Here is a 21,918-nt window from a genome sequence, read left to right as displayed (position 1 = left end):
ATTTGACTGGTATAGCTTTAGTGTTAATTTCTTCATAGCATAGCTTCATACATTTAAAATGTAATACAATTTGTATTTTAGCTTAATAAATTAAATTTTTTCGATTGACATTGCGATGTTTTTCGGGTAGGGGAACGCGGGGCAAGTCCGACACCTTAAGCGCAATATTTTTTCTAAAATTCCACAAAGTTCCTAAAATTGTATATTCTGTGCATAATCCTTGTTTAGATGGTTCTTAATAAAATATAATTTTTTCAGCGTTTCAAAAAATTTAATTCATTAAAAATTATTGGTTGCCAAAAAATGGAGAAAAATGTCATTTTAAAAACGCTGCGGGTAAGACCGACACCCCAAAGGGGCAAGAGCGACCCCCTTTTGAACTTTCTTTTTGTCCAAATTTTTCCATTAAAAATGTATTGTGTATGTGTGATAAAGTGCAATTATGTGTATATGAGTATGTGTGATGCAAACGCATACTTTCTGTAGTTTCATCGCGTAGCAAGAGGAAGAGCATTCGAATGCGTGGTGTTATGAATAAATCATGTTTAACGCATGGTTTATATTATGGTACGGGTTTTCTCAAGTAATTCTTTCGAGCTTTATTGCCACTTGTATAGCCATTCTAACGAGGAAGAGCTGTTCTGCAAGCAGATTATATACGCTGTTACTAGGACTCATTCACTTAGAAGTGACGCACGCTTCGTAGTAAGCTATCCGGTTCGTGTTGTGATTTTTCGGAACACTGTTGATCAACAATCCGACGGTCAATGAAATTTTTTCATCAATATCATTTCAAAATCTCATATTAGATTATACTTTTCATTTCTTTTTGTAATATTATTATGAATCACGTTCAATTAATTTTTAATTTTTTGGTCGGCTTGAGACAATACTGATAAATGCAAAAAACATAGTTTCCGTGTATTTCAATTATTAACATGACGTAATTATAGTATAATTGAACACAACAAATATACCCAGTCGTTTGTATCGAATCAAAAACGAACCCAATTATCTAAACACCGTGTCGGTCTTACCCCACCCAAAAACTGTCGGTCTTACCCCAACAGCGCCCATTTTTGTTAAATGCTCAATTAACAGTATTGAAATACTCAAACTTATCCTGAATACATACAAATAACGATATGGAGAGTAGAATAGAATGTGTGACAAAAAAACAGTTAATTTTCAAAGCTTTTGTGTTATTAAAACCTTAAAATGTATCAACTAAAAATAACATTCAAAAGCGCATCAACTTTGCTTTCGCTTGTTTTGTTTATTTTGTTGACGTTTATGAACCCATATGGCATCGATATGTATCGAAATGCCAAAAATAATCGTACTAATAATATCCTGTCATTATTGTATGATTTAAAATTTGATATCAGGGAAAAGTCGTGGGGTGTCGGGCTTCCCCCCAGTTCCCCTATATGGAATTCGGGCGAACGGTATTCGGATTTATGTTGCATTCAGGCGAATGTCGTTCAGGTGTTCGTGGTATTCGGGTGAATGACATTCGGGTTTATGTGACATTCGGGCAAATGTCATTCTGGTAAATGGCTTTCGTGCGAATGTGATAGAACCGTATAAACTATGCATAAGTTATATGTACGTATTGTTGTAGAATTGGGTTTTATGTGCCTTATAGTTACGAAATGTGAATGTAAGATTAATATTTCTTGTGAATATACATACACATTAGGTTTATGTGCCAGCAAACAGTGTCTATATGCCTCCCAAAATTACAAAAATCTGTGTGTGAAATCAATAGGCATAACGTTTACATTTTTATGAGTGTAGTGTTTGGTCCATATTCTTGGTACACGCAATAAAATGTGGCCTGTTTGTATTGCGCACTTCCCACCAACCTGGACTCCGCACTTTTAAAGTGCGAGTGATCTCAAAACTGCGAGCTGTCAAAAAACATGTATTTCAAGTGATAGAGACATACCAGTCGAACCAACCGGTCTATGAGAAGAATTTAATGGAAGAATGGTAAATGTGCAGTGCGGTTAGAATCCAGTTTTTAGTGCCACAAGCAATAACAACCAACTGTTCAGTTCTCGACAAACATATGCTTACGGCTTAAAAACCAACTGTCAAAATACTCTTTGAAAGAAAATTCTGGACTAACCGTTACTGGCCAAACACAGTTCACAGCAGTTAATGAAAGAGAAAACTTTTCTCTTTTGTTTACTACCAACATCTATGACTGGTGAGTAACGGTTTGTCCGGAATTTACTTTCGAAGAGAATTTTGACAGTTGGCTTCTAAGCCGTAATCATATGTTTGTCGAGAGTTGAACTTCAAATTAGTAAAATGCATATTTCTAGAGCGTTTTTTCATTACATCATATCTAACAGAAACGTGAAACGGAGAAAATCGCGTGCAAAAATTTACTTGCAACTTTTAAATTTATTTAACAATTAAAGCACACAGAAGGCTATTAATTCTACTATCGCCTCTGCATTTACTCATTGCAGAATCGTATAAGCATATTACATGTTTTTCGCGAAGATAGTAGGGAGATAACTATTATTTTATTACATTTTGCCGATCACTTTTGCTATTATGCTCTTTTACATACGTGGTCTTGGCAACACCGTTTGTAGATGGTACATTTTACCGTGACGTTTAGAGAGACGGGCTTGTACACTGAACAAAAATTGTTGCGATATAGCATATGATTTGTCATTTGAACGACATAAAAACTCAATGTTGACGATTTCGAATGGCAATCATCTAAAAAATGGTGGATTCAAGATCGAATGACTTCATGTCTGTATTGGAATGAACAGTCTGTGATATTCGAAGGATAGACATAACGCCATATGAATTATTTGCACCCAAAAAAGTAAACGATGGTGCTTATTATTATCATCTCAACTAACAGTAGTTGATCATTCGTGTATCATCTGTTTCCAGTGTTTGGGCTGGCTCGAATGACAGTCATTTGAAGCGCTTCATGCGTTTGCGAGATAAGTTTTTTCATTATTTCTGTGCAGTCGCAAAAAGTCAGTTCGCGACATCAAAACGTGAAAATACTGCTGCTTGTCATCCTCAAGACTAACGTACCCTAGAAAAATTGTTTTGGAGCTGATTTCCTGGTATTGGGAGAGAAACTAGCGTCCGGATCAAAGGATTTATTTGCATATTTTCGAGCAATGCCACTGACATGGTGTCTTTCAACATACAGGGAATAGCCGTTATTTAGTGCAAATAACTGGTCAAAGCCATAGTATGCAAGGCAAAGAGGGAGTACTGGAAAGGGAGTGAAATATACAATAGGTAAAATGTTTCGTAAGTTTGTGCACAGCTAGTTTCACGATCATATTTTTTTAGGATGGATGCCAAATAGCTGTCAATTGATGACTATGTTGATCGAAACTATTATTCTGGTGAAATGGTGGCACTAGCGATTCAATATCGTACAGGAATCACAGCCCTAGGAACCACGAGTCCCGAGAGATTGTAGTTACAGGTATTCCTATCCCAAGGTTTGGAAAATTTCCACGCGACCGGCAGTAGGTGATGGCCAAATCTACTGGTTTCACACAACCGTCTTAGTCCCTAAATCAGATTCGAGAGCTAGACGGATCGCATGATATGCAACATGAGGAGCCAATGTTCGATCTGCTTTGGTTCTATCCCGATGACCATGGCGGCTGAACTACATTGCCCCACAATGCTGATTACCTTTGGAAATGTACAATCAATTAAACAATCTGACGCAGGTATTTCAGTTTTATTATGGAAGGGTTCAATTTATAGCATTAAGCACTATTTACACTTATCCGATCCGTTTCAGTTCCGTGCTCGGACACCAATATTCTTTCATACAAATCAAAAGCGAGCATTCACACTTGTCCGGCACGACACCGTCCCGGACAAGTGTGCTCACATTTGAAGCGTGTGAAATAATATTGGCATTCGTGCACGGTACTGAACCGTTGCCAAAGCGGATCGGAAAGGTGTTACTTTGACTTTATCGTTATGTTGTTACAATATTCTCTGCACAAAAGTACACTAAAAAAATCCAAACGTTAATTCTATTTGTTTCAAACCGCTTAAAATTCATATGAAGAAGAAATGCAATTGTTATCGCGCGCACACATACCTTCTATGTGTCAATAGACCTTTCTCGTCCGACCTAACCCCCTTTTTTCTTATTTTTATTCAAAAGACTACACATTTTTAAGAATATTGCCGTTGAAATGAGACTATTTCGAGCTATCGTGATTTTTTAATGATTTTTTTAAATTTGAAAAATGCAAGAATGTTGAGTATTTTTTTCACCTTTGCAAGAATGGTGGGACTCAAAATGTGTGTTTGGGCAACACTGTTTTGAATATTTTTGCTTGAGTTCCTGGCAACGCGGCAAATGAAGTGGTGAGTCGCGGTACAAAGTTCATTGGTTATGTAAACAAACTAAAGTGAACCTCTCGGTGGAGAACATGGCATGATAATGTTTAACCTCACTTTTTTGACAGTTCAGAGAGATTGTTTACATGGTCTTGGAAGTTTTGTTGATTCGGTCACAGTATGAGAAACTTGGTTTGGTTCGCTGCCAAATATTAACTCTTTCCAAACAATCTCGCTCAGCTGTAATTTTTTATTTGATGTCGGCATCATACATTGTTCCGTTAAATTTAACATTTTTACTTTTCTTGTACATGATTCATTGAAGAAGTAAGGAATTTCTAACCAAACATTTGAAAAAGGCCTACTGCCAAATCGAATTTTCATGTTCTCTATTAAAATCCTGGGACAGAACCTGTGGATAGATGTTTTCTGTTTCTTTTTTTCTGTTCATTTTATCTCTTGTCTTGCATAGCGACTCTTTCTTACTCACATATTTTAAATGGACTGGCTACATTTGACAGTTCCCTCTGACAGCATTTGACGGTTCCCTTTGGCTGCATTTGACAGCTCCCCCTGGCTGCAATTGACATTAGGTTTTTCGTATCCATACGCCCCGTCCCAGTTAAAAACTATCTATCTGGCCATGTACATAAACATAACGCAACAATGGATTATGAAGAATTTTGATAATGATTTTATAACAAATTATAAAAGGGCCCGGCTGATATAAAAGTCCTAACTAGCAATACACTTATTATAAAATGATTATAAAGGATTATTGTAAATGATTCCAAAAGGATTATAAAGGCAGTGAAATACGTACTCAATGAATTAAGGGGAGTGTCTGATGTAAACAATATGCACAATTAAACTAAATAAAACAGCATTAAATTTTTTAAATTATGGCAGGGACTTGGATTAAAGACTAAAATGTCAGCTATGGCTGGTGATGTTACTGCAATCGGTTTGCCTTCGGCCACGTTGGACATTCGGCTAACGGGAATATTCAGCGATTCCGATTCGAAGGAAGCAGCGCCAGTAGCAGACTGCTTCGGTTCAGCAATACGCTCCGGTATCGGGCGAAGCTAACACTCCGACAGGACGAAGGTTTCAACGAGGGGCTCAGGCATAAGTAGTAGAGTCCTTGCACTTACTGCGTGTCGAGTGAACAATTCCGACGAAACTACTGCTGCTCTCGCCAAGTTTGAATACCGTAATAAGTGCGACATCAGCGGTATAGTGCCAGGAATAGTCGAGAAGAGTGCCAGGACTGACTTGCCGAGAGCTACAAGATTAAATAGCAGGGCGTTTTTAAAGTGACCATAGTATAACCTAGAGGCTTTTTAGCAAAATTAGCCAAAACATAAGAGCGGGCTGCCGAAGTGAATCCACACACAGCATCACCTACAGAGGCAAGCAATATTGAAACGCAGCGAAATTCCTCACAATGAATTGATCTCGTCAGATGAAATTCCAGAAAATACAATTTTCATAGCATAATTTATCCGACCGAAATTGTAGTCCTCAATTGAGAGACTAATAGAGTAGCAGCAGCTAAGAATTTTCTTTCGAAAGCTGGCAGCGGTTTCGCGTATCCTGCGCTAAGTAGAGAGTGTTAAGACAGATCTCCGAAGCATGCCTAGTTATTTCCTACCAATTTGAACAAGACAGCAGATGAAAGATAGCTTTATTGCGGTGCCAAAATGATGGCAACTCGGGATATAATATAAATTTACATATAATTTCTCCTCCCTGATATTCTTCCAGAATGTATAATGCTCTGCATTCTTATCACTCCTATCAAATCCTTCTAACTCCTTATCGTCAGTGCCGAGCACTGTTTTGCATTTGCCGGCTAAATCAACGACAATGTGATCATCGACGAAACTTTTGCTGTAATGGAACTTGAACACGATTAATAAATAATTGTTCCATTCGAAAGCGATAACCTTGTTGTCCTCATGTTTGCAGCTATCATACGCTGGCAGGCATTCTGACCAATGGAAACGTTCTTCGATATGGGCATTGAACGAACAAAATCATTTCAACAACTTATCATAGACCGAATTCGTTACCTATACAGTTAAGGTAAACTTCACCACCTAAAATGAGTAATCATCTTGTTAGGACTTAACCCACGAGCAAACAAACAAATGTGTACAAATCCTTATCCATCATCCAGAAAGCAATCGTTTAATAGCCCAATACTTGATCTTGCGATTCAGCATATGTCACCGGGTATTACATCCAGCGCCGATTGGTCAATGTATGAACAAAGAGCATCAAAATTATTCAAGTAATGTAAATTTTAAAAGTCCATGTAAACAAGTTTTAGGTAAACAAGCACACTGAACTGTCAGAAAAGTGAGGTTATACATTTTCATACAATGCTCTATGTTTTTGACAGGTATATGAATGAATCATTTCAGCATCAGTGATGCCAGGTCCATTTAAACAATAGCCTGCAGTAAAAATATAAAAGTCTGCAGATTGCTACAAAAATCTTCAATAAATTTGACATAGAAATGTAGTATGTATATATTTTAAATGATCAAAAATGTTGAAAGCAGATGTATAAATTGGCTGGCATCGGCTTTGTTCTGCTAAATATTTGTAATCTGCAAAAGATCTGCAGTGAAAATGCAAAATCTGCAGATTTACTAATATATATGCAGATCTGGCATCCTTTTAGTATTCCCCTCAGGAAATTCATCCAAATGGTGTAAAAATACGGGGAAGCAAGGCAAGATAGGTATTCAGAATATGGGGTTAAATGGGCAGCTTGCACTATTTTTTATTTTTTCAATAGTTAGAGGTACCAAATCATCGCGGCAATAGGCAGTAACGAATTGGGAATGAAAAAGGAAGCATCCTATCATATAAAAAATTTTGACGAGAAAGGTCTATTGTATAAACTATGTATGCACACACATAAGTTATATGTGCATATTGTTATAGAATGGGGTTTTATGTGCCTAATAATTATGAAATGTGAATGTAAGATTAATATTTCTTGTAAATACACACATTAGGTTTATGTGCCAGTAAATAGTGTCGTAAACGTATTCTTCCGCAATAGTGCAAAAATCTATAAACCAATAGGCATAACGTTTACTTTTTTGAGTGTACTATGATTGTGGTTAATATACAGGTAGCATTCATGACACACGCCTGTTTACGAATATTTTGACGCATGAGAATTTTTTCAAAAAGACATCTGCAATGAGTTACTCTCTTTGTTTACTTTCTCTTTCGATTTTTACGGTGTCACTATAACGCTTTTCACTTATTTTACAGTACAGATCGAAAGACGGTGGTTTTAAGTAGCATATTATGACCAGACTTGAGGGATAAATGTTAAAGTGACCGAATTATTAACAGAAGAGAAAGTAAACAAAGAGAGTAACTCATTGCAGATATGACTTTTTGAAAAAACGCTCAAGAATTGCGTCCCACTATTCACCATCTTGCTGTAATAGTGATTTATTTCCTCTTTTCAGAAAACACCAGCACCGCACAAACGTAAGAGATTCTGTGATGGACCAACGTTGCCGCAAGAGAACACTCGTAGCAATAGGTTTGTTCCAGTACCAGGAGAAACTGGAAGTACTCCGGAGAAAATCGTTCCTGTATTATCTTCTTTTCTTTTCCTTCTTCTGGTAGCAAATCGGAGTGAAAAGGAGCAAGAATGTTTTGTTCCGGAGCAACAGGGAGTGAGTTCCGTGTACTGGAACAAACCTAATCATTGTTAGCAGAAAGGAAACCACCCTTTTGCGCTCAAGCAAGAAACCAAGTCACCCAGCAATTTTTAAGTTTACCGTAAAACTTGAAGGCACTGAGCTAGATCAGCAACCTCCCGATGCGATTGTTAAAAGTCGATCAACGATCCAGTAGAATTACGCACTAGACAAGAGAATATGCCCGGAATTACAAATTCTAACTCATCAGAAAAATATCTTTAAAAAAGCACTAGCTCGGAAACGGTATCAATCCAAACTATGAAAAGTTTCGACTGACTCCGACGCAAATTCCGGAAACTTTTCTTCGTTGATTGCGCGAATATTATATTCTGGTACTGCTAGGTAAATTTCACATTGAAGAATAATTCCGTTGCTAGCTGCCATGATTCAGCATCGAGAGATAGAACCTATAGTCGAGATCGAACCAAGAGAGCAAGGCAAACCGTTGTCACTAAACGCCCTAGCACTAAACTAAAACAAGTTATATTACACATAAGACATAACTTTCTCCGCTAAAGGAAGGCAACAAATTTTTACCGTTAAATTTGAATACTGCGTAATTGTCTCCCTTCGTAGTCACCGACGTTACGTAACATGTTTTAACTGAAGAATTTTTTTCGAAGACTCACGTACCGGGGGAGTAGCGATAAAAAAAGTTGTGGTTCAGCCGGAAATGAACTGGATTTCTGGCTGGTTCCAGTTCGTATTCTGGCTCCAGTAACACAACCGATTCTAATTAGCCACTGAAGTCGGTACACGAACTGGAACCAGCCAGAATTCCGGTTCATTTCCGGCTAAGCTTAACTGGGTGCTAAAGCTGTAAGATTGTCATGGTGACATTGGTAACGAAACTATATTAAGCAAAGTGTCAAAAGTTTGAATTCAATATGAGGTTATTTTTTATACTACGGTAGCATCACAGAGAACAGACATCCATGATCGATCAAAAATATTTAAAAAACATGTGTAAACATTTGAACTAATATACGAAAAACACTAGCGCCGCCACACCAACCTATCCCAACTATCCGTCAAATCGATTCCGGAACCGGTTCGAAATCCTGGATGGATTCAGCATGGAATCTAGCTCAAAGAAAACAACCGATTCCGACTCTATCGGTTGACGCATTTGAGCTGGAATTCATGCTGGAAATCCGAATCGGTTCAGGACTAGTTTGACTGGGTAGAGGAAGAACCGCTGTCAATTCTGTCGCACTCAGCCACAAAAAAACATGACGACAGTAGCGCACCAGGTTTAGATATCCAAACTACCTTCGAAACCGTTAGAGATTTTACACAAGTTGAATGCTGAAGATGGACGTCTGTTCTCTGTGGTAGCATGTTACAAGCATTTGGATTGTGTTTTGATGTTTTTAGAATATATTATTTTGATCAGTAGTTTATAAGAAACCAATAACAATAAATTACGTTTGCAAAATGCAATAAACTGTTTCAATAATAATTATATATGTACAACCAATTCCTTGATTTGAACTGATCTTCTGCTTAAAACCAAATATATATCGTCTTGTTCTTTGAGCAACTTTCATTCAACTTTTCAATGACATTTATGCTAAGAAATAATGGAAGTATTTCGATTTTCTGATTTGGTATATACGCTGAATATGGAGATGTCTTATCAAATTCGACGTTTTAGTTATTGTAAAGTTAATGTTAACATTTCAATCTTGATCGGTTGTTGCTTTGCAATGCGAAACTTTTGCTTCTATTTTCTAAATGTCTTTCATTTGATACTTGCATACAAGGGTGGAAAGTAACTTGCAACAAAAATCAAAAGGCTGTCATCCAAAACACAACTGACAAATGTTAAAGGGCCTGGTCATATTGAATATCATTCGGAATAACGCTTCAGTTTTGGTACAGTGTAGTTGTGATATATTTCATGTGCTGTATTGCAACCGAGAGTGTAGATATGAGGTTTGGCATTGGAAAAACATACTAACTACAGTCGACTTGGAGAAACATCACAACGCAAAACATCATATCTACAAAATATTAGCAAAGCTTTGGTATACTATATGTGACATTTTGACTTAAGATTAAATTAACATATAAAGAGTTATCATTTTTCTCTATTATTTGTGGGCGATAAAGAGTCAATGCTTAGCTTTTATTTGGCATAATAAACTCAGTTTGTTTACATTTGTTAGATATTTCGTTTTGAATAAACGGTATAGATTTTTCATTTTCGTCTCATTTATTCTGCTGTGAAGTTTATGCATTCAAGACCGAAAATGTCCATTGCATAAAATTTACAACAGATGAAACGAGAGGAATGATGAATGGATGACAGAATGATGTGAAATTTGCTATGAAACCAATTTCTATGTAGCATATTATTAGAATTTTGATGCACGCCACATGAATTTCAATAGTTTTCACATATTTATGTGTGACCAAGTGTGTGACTGATAATTTTTAAGTGCTGCCACAAATAGCAAAAAATCATGTGAAAATAATAAATTCAATATAGCTACTCAGTGTAAATTTTCGACTGTTATTGGTACGAAATGAAAGAGCTCGTATATACTGCACAAGGAAATGAAAATTTATCAAAATTCAGCGCAGGTTTAAACAATTTGTGCATTCTAATTAATAAAAATACACAAAATACACCTGCCAAGAATGGCCATTGTTATGCTGGCTAAAAATAAAAATGATTTGTCGCGATATGTAACGGTACAGAATTCATTTTGCATTTTTTAGTTGGCCCATTTCACAGGTATATAACAGAATCAGAACAATGATGTTCCACTGAATCCTAATCTAGTGCTGTGTCTACTGGTCTACCCAATTATAGCGAGCGGCATTCGCTCTTAGCCCAGTTACCGAACAGTTGCTGTATATTCATATGAATGACATATCATGATTGAGAAAAGCACAGGTTTTCTTTAATCATTATTGGTAAACGAAGAGTATCTGGATCAGTTACAAATCTATTTAATCTAATAGTATTCAAATTAAATTAATGAAAAACCGCATTCATCTTTAATATTCAGTGACGTTACCGAAAATGACGAACGACCATTCGAAGCATTCATTCAATGCAGGGTTTAATTCGTTTTCGATTACTGCACGAGGCGAACGTGCAACAACGAATCAGTAGGCCCTGGCACAATGTAAGGATTTATTACACATCTAAAAATACATGAATCAAAGACTATCATCCAGAAAATTTTTGTTTTCGGTATTTGTTTCTACATTTATCAATTCCCAGTGTAAATTTTCGACTGTTATTGGTACGAAATGAAAGAGCTTGTATATACTGCACAAGGAAATGAAAATTTATCAAAATTCAGCGCAGGTTTAAACAATTTGTGCATTCTAATTAATAAAAATACACAAAATACACCTGCCAAGAATGGCCATTGTTATGCTGGCTAAAAATAAAAATGATTTGTCGCGATATGTAACGGTACAGAATTCATTTTGCATTTTTTAGTTGGCCCATTTCACAGGTATATAACAGAATCAGAACAATGATGTTCCACTGAATCCTAATCTAGTGCTGTGTCTACTGGTCTACCCAATTATAGCGAGCGGCATTCGCTCTTAGCCCAGTTACCGAACAGTTGCTGTATATTCATATGAATGACATATCATGATTGAGAAAAGCACAGGTTTTCTTTAATCATTATTGGTAAACGAAGAGTATCTGGATCAGTTACAAATCTATTTAATCTAATAGTATTCAAATTAAATTAATGAAAAACCGCATTCATCTTTAATATTCAGTGACGTTACCGAAAATGACGAACGACCATTCGAAGCATTCATTCAATGCAGGGTTTAATTCGTTTTCGATTACTGCACGAGGCGAACGTGCAACAACGAATCAGTAGGCCCTGGCACAATGTAAGGATTTATTACACATCTAAAAATACATGAATCAAAGACTATCATCCAGAAAATTTTTGTTTTCGGTATTTGTTTCTACATTTATCAATTCCCAAAGTGGTCTATACCTTTTATCGGGGGTTTTATATCGCCATATTCCGTATGTTGCTTAATGGCGAAAGTATGCATTTCAGGTTTAACACATGACACTTATGTAAACATAATGCACGCATTTTTGTAGTTTCATATTTGATGGCATTTTCAATATAAGACTCACTACCTAAACTACAACTAGTTTTGACTAGCATTGAAGACCTCAAAGCATTATCAGAAGCGTTATCTATTTTAAGAATCGATTTATAACATGTTTAGAGCTTTTATTCAAAACGACATACATATCTAGAATGAGTGACTCTCTTTGTTTACTTTCTCTTTCGATTTTTACGGCGTCACTACAACTTCGCTTATTTTACAGTACAGATCGAAAGGACAGTGACTAGCATATTATGCAGAGTTGAGGAATAAATGTTAAAGCGACCGAATTATTAACAGAAGAGAAAGTAAACAATGAGAATCACTCATAGTAGATGTCTTTTTGAAATAACGCTCAAAAGATATGCTCATAATTTTTGAAAATGTACTTAACGCTTTGTTCTAAGCGACTATTTTACAGAATAAAAACTTAACAGGGAGTCTCAACTGCGGTTAGCAAGATAAAGTCTTGATACTAATTTCCGTTACAGCTATACTTTAGAGCTACGATCCTATCGACACCAAGAATTTTTCCTGGTTGACTCTTGAATACTTACGGTGATGGTGACTTAATGATTTGAATTATAAATTTAATTGTAGCCTAGTAAACTAAATGTAATGGAGTAATAATACGTAATAATAGCCTGGCAGTTTTAAACTATACATCAGGTCAAGGCAAATTTCTTAAAAGTTTCGAGCGTTTACATGGGAGGACTAATAGCAAAGTTTAGGAACATATCTTTTTTTAAATTTTTCCAAGCATATTGAATCCTGTTACCAAATATATAACATTTACTCACCTGGACGACCAAGTACCACGTAGAAATCCAAACCGTAGATACCGATTGACGGATCGTACTTGATACCTAAATCGATGTGCTCCTGAATACCGAATCCAAAGTTACCAGTTTGCGAGAAATTGTCCCGCCTCAACTCGTATTCTCGCACCTTCAAACCACGCTCAAGAATTTCCTCGGCCTTGGCACCACGTACTGTGCAGTGTACGGCAATCTTCTCGTTACGACGGATACCGAACGAACGGACCGTGTAACGAGCTTTCGAGTAAACTGGTGTCTGACCGGTAAGCTGTTCCAGCACCTTTGCAGCGCGAGTCAGCCTATCACCAGATTCTCCAACGCAGATATTTAGACATAATTTGCGGATCCGCAGATCACGCATAATATTCTTGGATTTGTCCTTACCTGCCGTTTTCGTGGCCTAAAATAGGAATTAAAATGTTATTCTTGTCATCTCGATTGGATATACGCTCGTAACACTTGATGACTCCAACATAGTAAAAAATTATCATCGTGTCACTTTTTTGGACTGCTTACCATTTCTGAAAGTAAATAGAAATGATTCAATGAGCATGTTGAATTGAATTGTTAATTGTTTAATAAACACATAGTTTCCATATCATCTAATACGCACATCCAATGTATGTGCTATTTTTCCGTCGGATAGCGGTATCATAATATACAAATTCATAGAAAATACAAACCTACTGTGGAAATTCTCCGCAGAACGACAAAAATGCGTTCATTAAACAACAAAAGTTACCGGAAAAGGCCAGCTTCAACTTTTGACATATTGATTTCCGTTTTTTTGACAGCTTTCAAAGCGACGCTTTAATATAAAAGTCATCCACCGTGCGCATTCTAAATTCATTTTCGAAAATTAAATGCGATTACACTGCAGGCTAACTAAAGGCGTATCCATATGTGCACGTTGTTAGGCAACGGTAATGTTATTCGTATTAAATGAGACAATATCAAATTTTACATTTGAAGTTGCGACTGAGGTGCATTCTGTTATCTTTAAAACTATGGAGGACGAAGATTTTGTTGAAATTGATAGAGCCGTGGAAAAATCTGTGCAATTGCTGCCGAATCTTTTTGGGGTTGTCGCTCAAGCCGTGTTGGGTGACAAATCGCATAGCCTAATAGAGCAACTGGCCAAGTGCAAGAAAAATACCAAACCGTATGTGTTTTAACTGGTTATTTAATATTCAAAATGAATGGTTTCGAAATCGGTTTTAAAATTTGTATGGCTTTATTACAATTTTTGTGCATTACTAAATGACTCAAGGTAAATGACTTGAGGTTAACAACGTATCATTCGAAAGTATTATCAAAGTTATTTGATAAGATTCTGTTTTACCTGTGTATTATACTGACGCGAAAGTAGACTTCATAAATATACTCAAGATAATCTGGCTACATGCCATTAAATGAAATTTTTTTCCCGCACTTAGCAATTATATGCGCAAAAACCTGTTTTAATCCACCTAGTGGTGCAACTGTGCCTTTCTCATTTAACCAAACTATGAATCCTTAGCGGTTTTTTTTTTCTTTTTTTATTAACGACTTAGAGTGAGTCAATCTTTTTCCTTATTTATATTGAAACGCTCAAAGAAGAGCGTGGAGTTGAAGGGAGAAAGTATGTTTAGAAAAGCGTGAAATAGGGTCATATGAGCAAGCTTAGAGTTTCCCGGTTCTGGCAGCATAAGCCTTTGCGTGACTACGCTTGTCTGGGCATGCCGCAGATTCAAGTAATTCGCATTTATTGCGCACTTCCCACCAACCTGGACTCCGCACTTTCGAAGTGCGAGTGATCAAACTGCTACTGAAAACTGCGAGCTGTCAAATCACATGTATTTCAAGTGATAGAGATGGTATTTTCATGGACAGACCAGTCGAGCTAACCAGTCTATGAGAAGAATTCAATAGAAGAATAGTAAGTGCGCAGTGTGGTTAGAATCCAATTTTTACTGCCACAAGCAATAATGCCAAAATATCCTTATCCCTGCGTTGCAGAAGACAAAAGGGTAAATCGCCGTAAAACTAAGCTTGCTCATATGACCCTATTTCACGCTTTTCTAAACTTTCTTCCTTCAACTCCTTGTTTTTCCTTGAGTACTACAACTCTTAATATTGAAAAAAATTCACACCTTCCAGTCCCTTGCTAATTAGCTGGGATTGTTCAATATAATTGTGAAAATGTCTATTACATTCTTATTTGACGTACCACGAAAGTTGACGCCGAATCATTTTAAACAAAAAAGTATAATATTTTATTTAGTATAATATTTAATGACTATCAGCTTAAGTTCAATGTTATATTCAGTTTTTGTAAATTACAAATTGTAATATTGGGGGAATGGGTTTGGGAGTGTAGAGGGTGGGGTTTAGTGGCTTGAGAATGGAGGATGCTTCAGAAACCATTCATCTTATTTCGGTATAGAGTTCTATGCAAATTATTTCACACACTAATTGGGGGTTTGTTTTCCTCCAGCTGTCATATTCCAAACTGTCAGCCAACTTAAACATTTGAATTAGCTCTCCTAGAGTATTTACAATGATGTTGAAATGCTCTATGTCGATTTTTACAGTGATTGCATAGTCTTTCTTTATATGAAAAAGGCAAAAATTCAAAATATTCATCAAGCGCAAAACATCCATTTCAAGTGCAAACTGTAGAATTCAACAAGCTCACACGTAAATTATATGCACGTGTCGCTATAGAATCATGTTTGATGTGCCGAAGTTAAAAATTTTCAATGCAAAAAATGTATGTGTTGATATTTTTCTCATTAGATCCATGTGCGAGCAAATAGTATGCATATGCGGCCGCTAATTGCAAAAAGCTATGTGTAAAATTAATAGATGGTACTGTTATATTATTATCATTGTAGTGATGTCTTTTGACATTAAAAATGTCTTACTCCACTATCTGGGGCTAGGTGTCATTCTAAAATCTAAACTATATCCCATGTAACGAAACTATGTAAGGTTTGCACGCTTATAACTCCGATATTACTAGATGGATTTTAATCATTCATACACCAACCGATTCAGAAACACCAAACTTAAATATTGGTAATAATTTAATATCTCCCCAATAAAAGTAGACTTTTGGAAATTGGTAAAATTAAAAAGTTCACGAAAAACGGGAAAATTACCATTCGTGAGGCAGATTTCTCAGACACAGCCGTCAAAAGAGGGCAGCTTAGTGACTCAATGAAAGACGAAAAGTCATAAATAGAAGCGACGCATGTCCGTTTAAATCAGTTGTTGCTCTTGTCTCATACGAACAACATCGTCCCCGGGCGATGCAATAAGCGCTATCGATTTTCGGCAACGTAAGCATTTGCACACACTCGCACCTATGTGACTAAACCATACACGGTTAGTTTATAAATAGAGGTGACGCGTACCCGTTTGAATCAGTTTTTGTTCTTATGTCGAACGGGTAAGATCATGGCTGCAGCGTGTGGGCACTACAATAAGCGGTAGACGCTATGCATTTTCGGCAGCGGTGGTCGTGTGCGGATTTTTCGGGTACCAGCACGGCGTCACAGAATGATTTGCAAAGTGGGTGGGTGGGGTGGTTTGGATTTAATTCAATACGGTGTGTGCTGCTTAAGAGTGTTGCGTTTGAATAAAATATATTTATTTTTATGCATGCGTGTGCGTTGTAACTTGTTAATCCATGTTTACGGCGCATTGTAGCTGCCTAGGGTAAAGAGCCTATTGGTTTTCATATGTTTCATATTTTGGTTATATGTTTATCAGTAAGGCATCTGACAACGTGCTTCTGTAGTTATTGCACTGTTCAGCAGCGTAGTATTTTAAATAGGGGAGTACACTCAGGTTTTATTACGCGGTATTTTTTACGCGAATTTTGAAATTTCCGCGGTTTTCATTTACGCGTTTTTTTTGAAATTTAGGCGGTTTTCATTTGCACGGCCTGTATCCCCTGCGTAAAAAAACCTGAGTGTAATTGCATCGGAAACAATCACATTTCCAGCAGAACTTTTTGTTTTCTAATTTCAAACACTTTTGTTTCGTACTGTACACAACGGAAAATTTTAAAACAGAACTTACCGTCCCAGCATCAGTTTAGGCGGGTGTTCTTTTTCGATTCAAATTCAAGCCATGTCTTAATCGTTACTGGACTTAAAATTGTTTTCCCAGTTTATCCAGTCAGAGTATCTGTCCTGCCCTATGTATTTAAAACACAGTTCTAATTGCGTTTTAAAGTATACAACAAATAGAACGGTTGGGTATACTAATTTAAATTTTAAAATATATCTGTTTGAAATTATGCAACAAACCGCTGTACTGAAGATATAATTATGTCAGTCCTATTACCACATAAAACACCTATATAACATAAAACGCTGCAGAATTGGTTTAATAATACAATGTTTACAGTACAGAATTATAACACGTTTTAATAATTAGCAACAAGAGAAAATGTCACCAAGATAGCATAAAACCCGTTTTAACTCATAGTGCGAACGTTGCATAACAATGTAATTTATCAAAAAATTTCATTTTTTTCACCACTAATCGATCAAGAAATACTTAACCTTAAGATTGTTTACTTAAGTTCATTAATACATTATTGAAAATTTAAATGGAAAATGAAATTTCATATTTCATGAAGAATCTGTATATTTCCGTTGCTGGGCGTGGGCTTCCTCGTCACGGTTCTAAATATGGAACTTTTCTTTTAAATATATTTTCTGGACAGACCAGCCTATTTTTACTAGATGGATTAGCCAAATAATGCCAATCACCTAGTGAGATATTTGATTAATTAATAGATTATCGTTAAAAGACCTTCAATAAATTATGTTTTAATGGGGAGGGTATATAGCAAATTGTAACATAAAAAACAGGCGAGTGAGCAGGAACTTGAGTCGATATGTGTGATAGATAAAATACATTTGCACGCTCTTGAAAAAAAGCTACATTTTTAATGTCACCGTGGTCGTGTCCTGTACACAACCCTTTAATTTTTTTACCTCGATCAACGCAAATAATCGATTAATTTCTAAAATAATCGACAAATTATTAATCGATTAGAAACTACCCAGTAAAGTTCAGCCGGAAATGAACTGGAATTCTGGCTGGTTCCAGCTCGTCCACGGGCTCCAGTGACACAACCGATTCTAACTAGAATCGGTTGTGTCACTGGAGCCGGAATACGAGCTGCATCCAGCTAGAATTCCGTTTCATTTCCGGCTGAGCTTAACTGGGTAATCGAGTAAATCGATTAGCCGTTTTGAATTAATCGACAGCATCCCAGTAAAGTTCGACATAGATTTTTCATTAGGGCTTAAATCGCAAATGTAAATAAACTGCGTTTTCGCTATTACGACATTATGCAAAAAAATACTACAAGATTGAGGTGAAAATTAGTTAAAATGGTTTTTAGTTCGATGTATAATTAAAGAAAACAAAACGGCGAAACATGCATTTTCTTCGAGATTTCGACTTAGGCCCTTCTTCTCATATGGAATATAAAGGCCAAACTTACATTTTTAGACAGAAGCGGGCGTACGGTTATTATTCACAAATAAAAGAATAAACGGCGGTTCTGTTATATAAATGATAAGCAATATTTACTATGATCATGTCTACTCGATAGTTGTTGCACATAAACATTCGCTGTAAAATTTATTCCGGAGATATACAATACCGGTTGGTCAGATTCCATCATGAAAATAATCGGACCGAAAAGTTATTTTTGATTTGTTTTTCTTTACCTATGACAGGTGGAGGAAAACAAATCGTTGAACACACTAATGGCGATTTCGCTTGAACCCGAAACTGCGTCAGGTTCTAACCCCAACCGCTGTCAGTTTATACATTTTGACAGCAGTTGGGGTTAGAAACTGACTCAGTTTCGCTTCAAACGAAAACCACATAATACAGTTACAGATTGTCAAGTACTCTATACTGCCCATAAAAGCATAAGAGTCCCATATTGAAAAACAGCAAGCCGAGAAAAACGCTGTTCAAGTTTTACATTTTCATTGACCCGTATGGATTGGACAACCATGTTTTGGTATTTTTTTTCTATATTTTCTGAACAAACCTGGTAATCTTATTTGTGTATTGGTGGTGATACAGAATTCGATCCAACAAATAACTCATTTTCGACAAAAATCGAAATGGGACTCTTATGCTTTTATGGGCAGTATACGGGATGGATGAAGGGAATGCAGGTGTGAGGGTGGTCTAGGGGGAAGGGTGATGAAAGGGGAAGGTGTAGGATGGGGACGATGCTACATTCAACTGCATATTATCTTCCATTTGAGACTTGTTTTGAGAAAGTCGGTTCAGTCATCACCTAAGAATCGATGTGACTTGATTTTAGAATACGCCCGGAATCCGGAATTGTCGATAGCGGAGAATATATTTGAAGAATATTTGACTGGCAATCAGTGATCTAGACCTGCGAGTCGAATTAATTTGGTGACCATTTCAATAGTTTTTTAGCCTATGAGGTATAACGATTGTAACGGTTTATATGGGAAATTCCACTATGGCCTTACTAACCAACCTGTAACTCCGGAACCAAGAGTCGGAACCGAATGAAATTCATCTGCAATCAAGGGTATTACTGTATCATTCATTTGAAACCAAGCTTGTAAAAATCGGTGCAGAATTCGCTGGGAAATAGGCGTGGCATTAGCTTAGGAACTTGGTGAGTTCATCGGGGGCATCATGAACCGTCATAGGTGGCCGATGTAGTCAAAGCTACTTTGATTGGTCATAAGTGATCCAGACCTGTAAATCGAAGTAATGTTGGACACATTTTAATATGTATTACATCATTGTGTTACCAGTTTATACGGGAATTTGCTGTCTGATCACACTCTTCAACCCGTAACTCTGGAACCAGACGTCGGATTAACTAATGGCGATTTCGCTTGAGCCTGAAACTGAGTCAGGTTCTAACCACAACTGCTGTCAGTTCATACATTTTGACAGCAGTTGGGGTTAGGAACTGACTCAGTCTCGCCTCAAACAAAAACCACATAAAAATTCAATAGCAGCTTATGGGAGCGTTATACTTTTCATTTGAAACTAAGTTTGTGTAAATCGGTCTAGCCATCTCTGAGCAAATTGTGAGTTTAAATGACACACACAGACATTTTCCGATCTCGACGAACTGAGTCGAATGGTCTATGACACTCGGCCCTCCGGGACTCGGTTAAGAAGTCGATTTTTACAGTGATTGCATAGTCTTTCTTTATATGAAAAAGGCAAAAATTCAAAATATTCATCAAGCGCAAAACATCCATTTCAAGTGCAAACTGTAGAATTCAACAAGCTCACACGTAAATTATATGCACGTGTCGCTATAGAATCATGTTTGATGTGCCGAAGTTAAAAATTTTCAATGCAAAAAATGTATGTGTTGATATTTTTCTCATTAGATCTATGTGCGAGCAAATAGTATGCATATGCGGCCGCTAATTGCAAAAAGCTATGTGTAAAATTAATAGATGGTACTGTTATATTATTATCATTGTAGTGATGTCTTTTTTACCTCGATCAACGCAAATAATCGATTAATTTCTAAAATAATCGACAAATTATTAATCGATTAGAAACTACCCAGTAAAGTTCAGCCGGAAATAAACTGGAATTCTGGCTGGTTCCAGCTCGTCCACGGGCTCCAGTGACACAACCGATTCTAACTAGAATCGGTTGTGTCACTGGAGCCGGAATACGAGCTGCATCCAGCTAGAATTCCGTTTCATTTCCGGCTGAGCTTAACTGGGTAATCGAGTAAATCGATTAGCCGTTTTGAATTAATCGACAGCATCCCAGTAAAGTTCGACATAGATTTTTCATTAGGGCTTAAATCGCAAATGTAAATAAACTGCGTTTTCGCTATTACGACATTATGCAAAAAAATACTACAAGATTGAGGTGAAAATTAGTTAAAATGGTTTTTAGTTCGATGTATAATTAAAGAAAACAAAACGGCGAAACATGCATTTTCTTCGAGATTTCGACTTAGGCCCTTCTTTTTTTTTTTTTTTTTCAATTCGTTTATTTGATAAGGCAGGTTTGCGTTAGCTTAAAGGTGCCAATTTTGTTTTGTTTTACATTATAAATTACTTAAAACTAGGGGCTTACATATTGATTTTTGAAATTAAACTAAGGCTAATTTATAGCTATACATATACACAAGGGGGTAGTATAATTTTCGTAAGATTAGAGGGGTCATTTAGTTTTTATGGCAATACGGTTTGACATTTTTAGCAATGAGATTATTGGAGCAAATAATGTTTAACTAAGGGGGAAAATTTTTACGACTATCTTAAAAGTAGAAATAATTAGAGGGCGTGATTAAATTTTGTAAAGATTCGGAGACATTAATTAGAGTTATTTTATGTGGTAGTAGAGTTGGGCATTTTCAACGAGATCATATAATATAATAGTTAAAACTAGAAAAGGCAAGAAGAGCTAAATGCTTCATGAAGATATTTGGGGGGGTGGGGAAGGGGTGTTACTTCTGTGTATAAGAGTCAGGGGAAGTAGGGTGGACAAACATGGCAGGGGGAGAACATTATTTCAGTTTCAGACTTCGGGAGATCAACGGATGGATTACAGAATCAGGGTGGTCTTCATCAGGAAGAATCATGTACTGGGACGTCGGGTGGTCGTTCTCGAGATGGCAGGGGTTTCTCCAGACGATTTCGTAGTGCGGCTCAGATGTTGATCGGCTACATTTCGAGTTGTGCGTGTGATGTTCGTGCTTTAGGTCCCGTGTTTGTTGGCTCATTCGACAGGGATGTTTTGTGTCGCCTTGGAGTCGCATCAAACCATCGTGGGTGTATGGTACAGGTGGAAGAGAGCGCTTCTGAGAATGATAAGGAAAAAGGGGCAGTTAAAGT

At 36.7% G+C, this 21,918-nt stretch overlaps 2 protein-coding genes and 1 long non-coding RNA gene across 5 annotated transcripts in view; 2 read left to right on the top strand and 1 right to left on the bottom strand.

Moving 5' to 3' along the window:
• Window positions 1–13,454, bottom strand: part of LOC131693352 (large ribosomal subunit protein uL5) — a 39,408-nt gene extending 25,954 nt beyond the window's left edge. Inside the window, exon 1 of the mRNA XM_058981108.1 lies at window positions 13,013–13,454. Within this exon, the coding sequence (XP_058837091.1) occupies window positions 13,013–13,391 (379 nt within the window). The 5' untranslated portion in view covers window positions 13,392–13,454. The remainder of the gene's footprint in view (window positions 1–13,012) is intronic.
• LOC131693353 (uncharacterized) lies at window positions 2,660–9,429 on the top strand. 2 transcript variants are annotated; one of them, XR_009306220.1, is made up of 4 exons: window positions 2,660–2,854; window positions 2,926–3,288; window positions 3,343–3,734; window positions 7,863–9,429. It is a non-coding gene; the product is annotated as an uncharacterized LOC131693353 (long non-coding RNA). The 2 variants fall into 2 exon arrangements; XR_009306219.1 differs by having other exon boundaries at window positions 2,660–2,864.
• A 537-nt stretch (window positions 13,455–13,991) lies between the features above and the next one.
• The window catches only part of LOC131693347 (dynein regulatory complex protein 1 homolog), a 252,565-nt gene continuing 244,638 nt past the window's right edge, over window positions 13,992–21,918 (top strand). The window contains exon 1 of one of the 2 annotated variants that reach the window (XM_058981095.1): window positions 13,992–14,192. In XM_058981095.1, the coding sequence (XP_058837078.1) occupies window positions 14,038–14,192 (155 nt within the window). In that variant the 5' untranslated portion in view covers window positions 13,992–14,037. Of the gene's footprint in view, window positions 14,301–21,918 lie in introns of both variants that reach the window. The other variant, XM_058981096.1, reaches the window with a different exon arrangement.

The sequence above is a fragment of the Topomyia yanbarensis genome, chromosome 3 (genome assembly GCF_030247195.1).
Source record: "Topomyia yanbarensis strain Yona2022 chromosome 3, ASM3024719v1, whole genome shotgun sequence".
Classification (NCBI taxonomy): Eukaryota; Metazoa; Arthropoda; class Insecta; order Diptera; family Culicidae; genus Topomyia; species Topomyia yanbarensis.
Note: the sequence above shows the minus strand (reverse complement) of the source record. Positions and strands in the feature narration are given on the sequence as shown.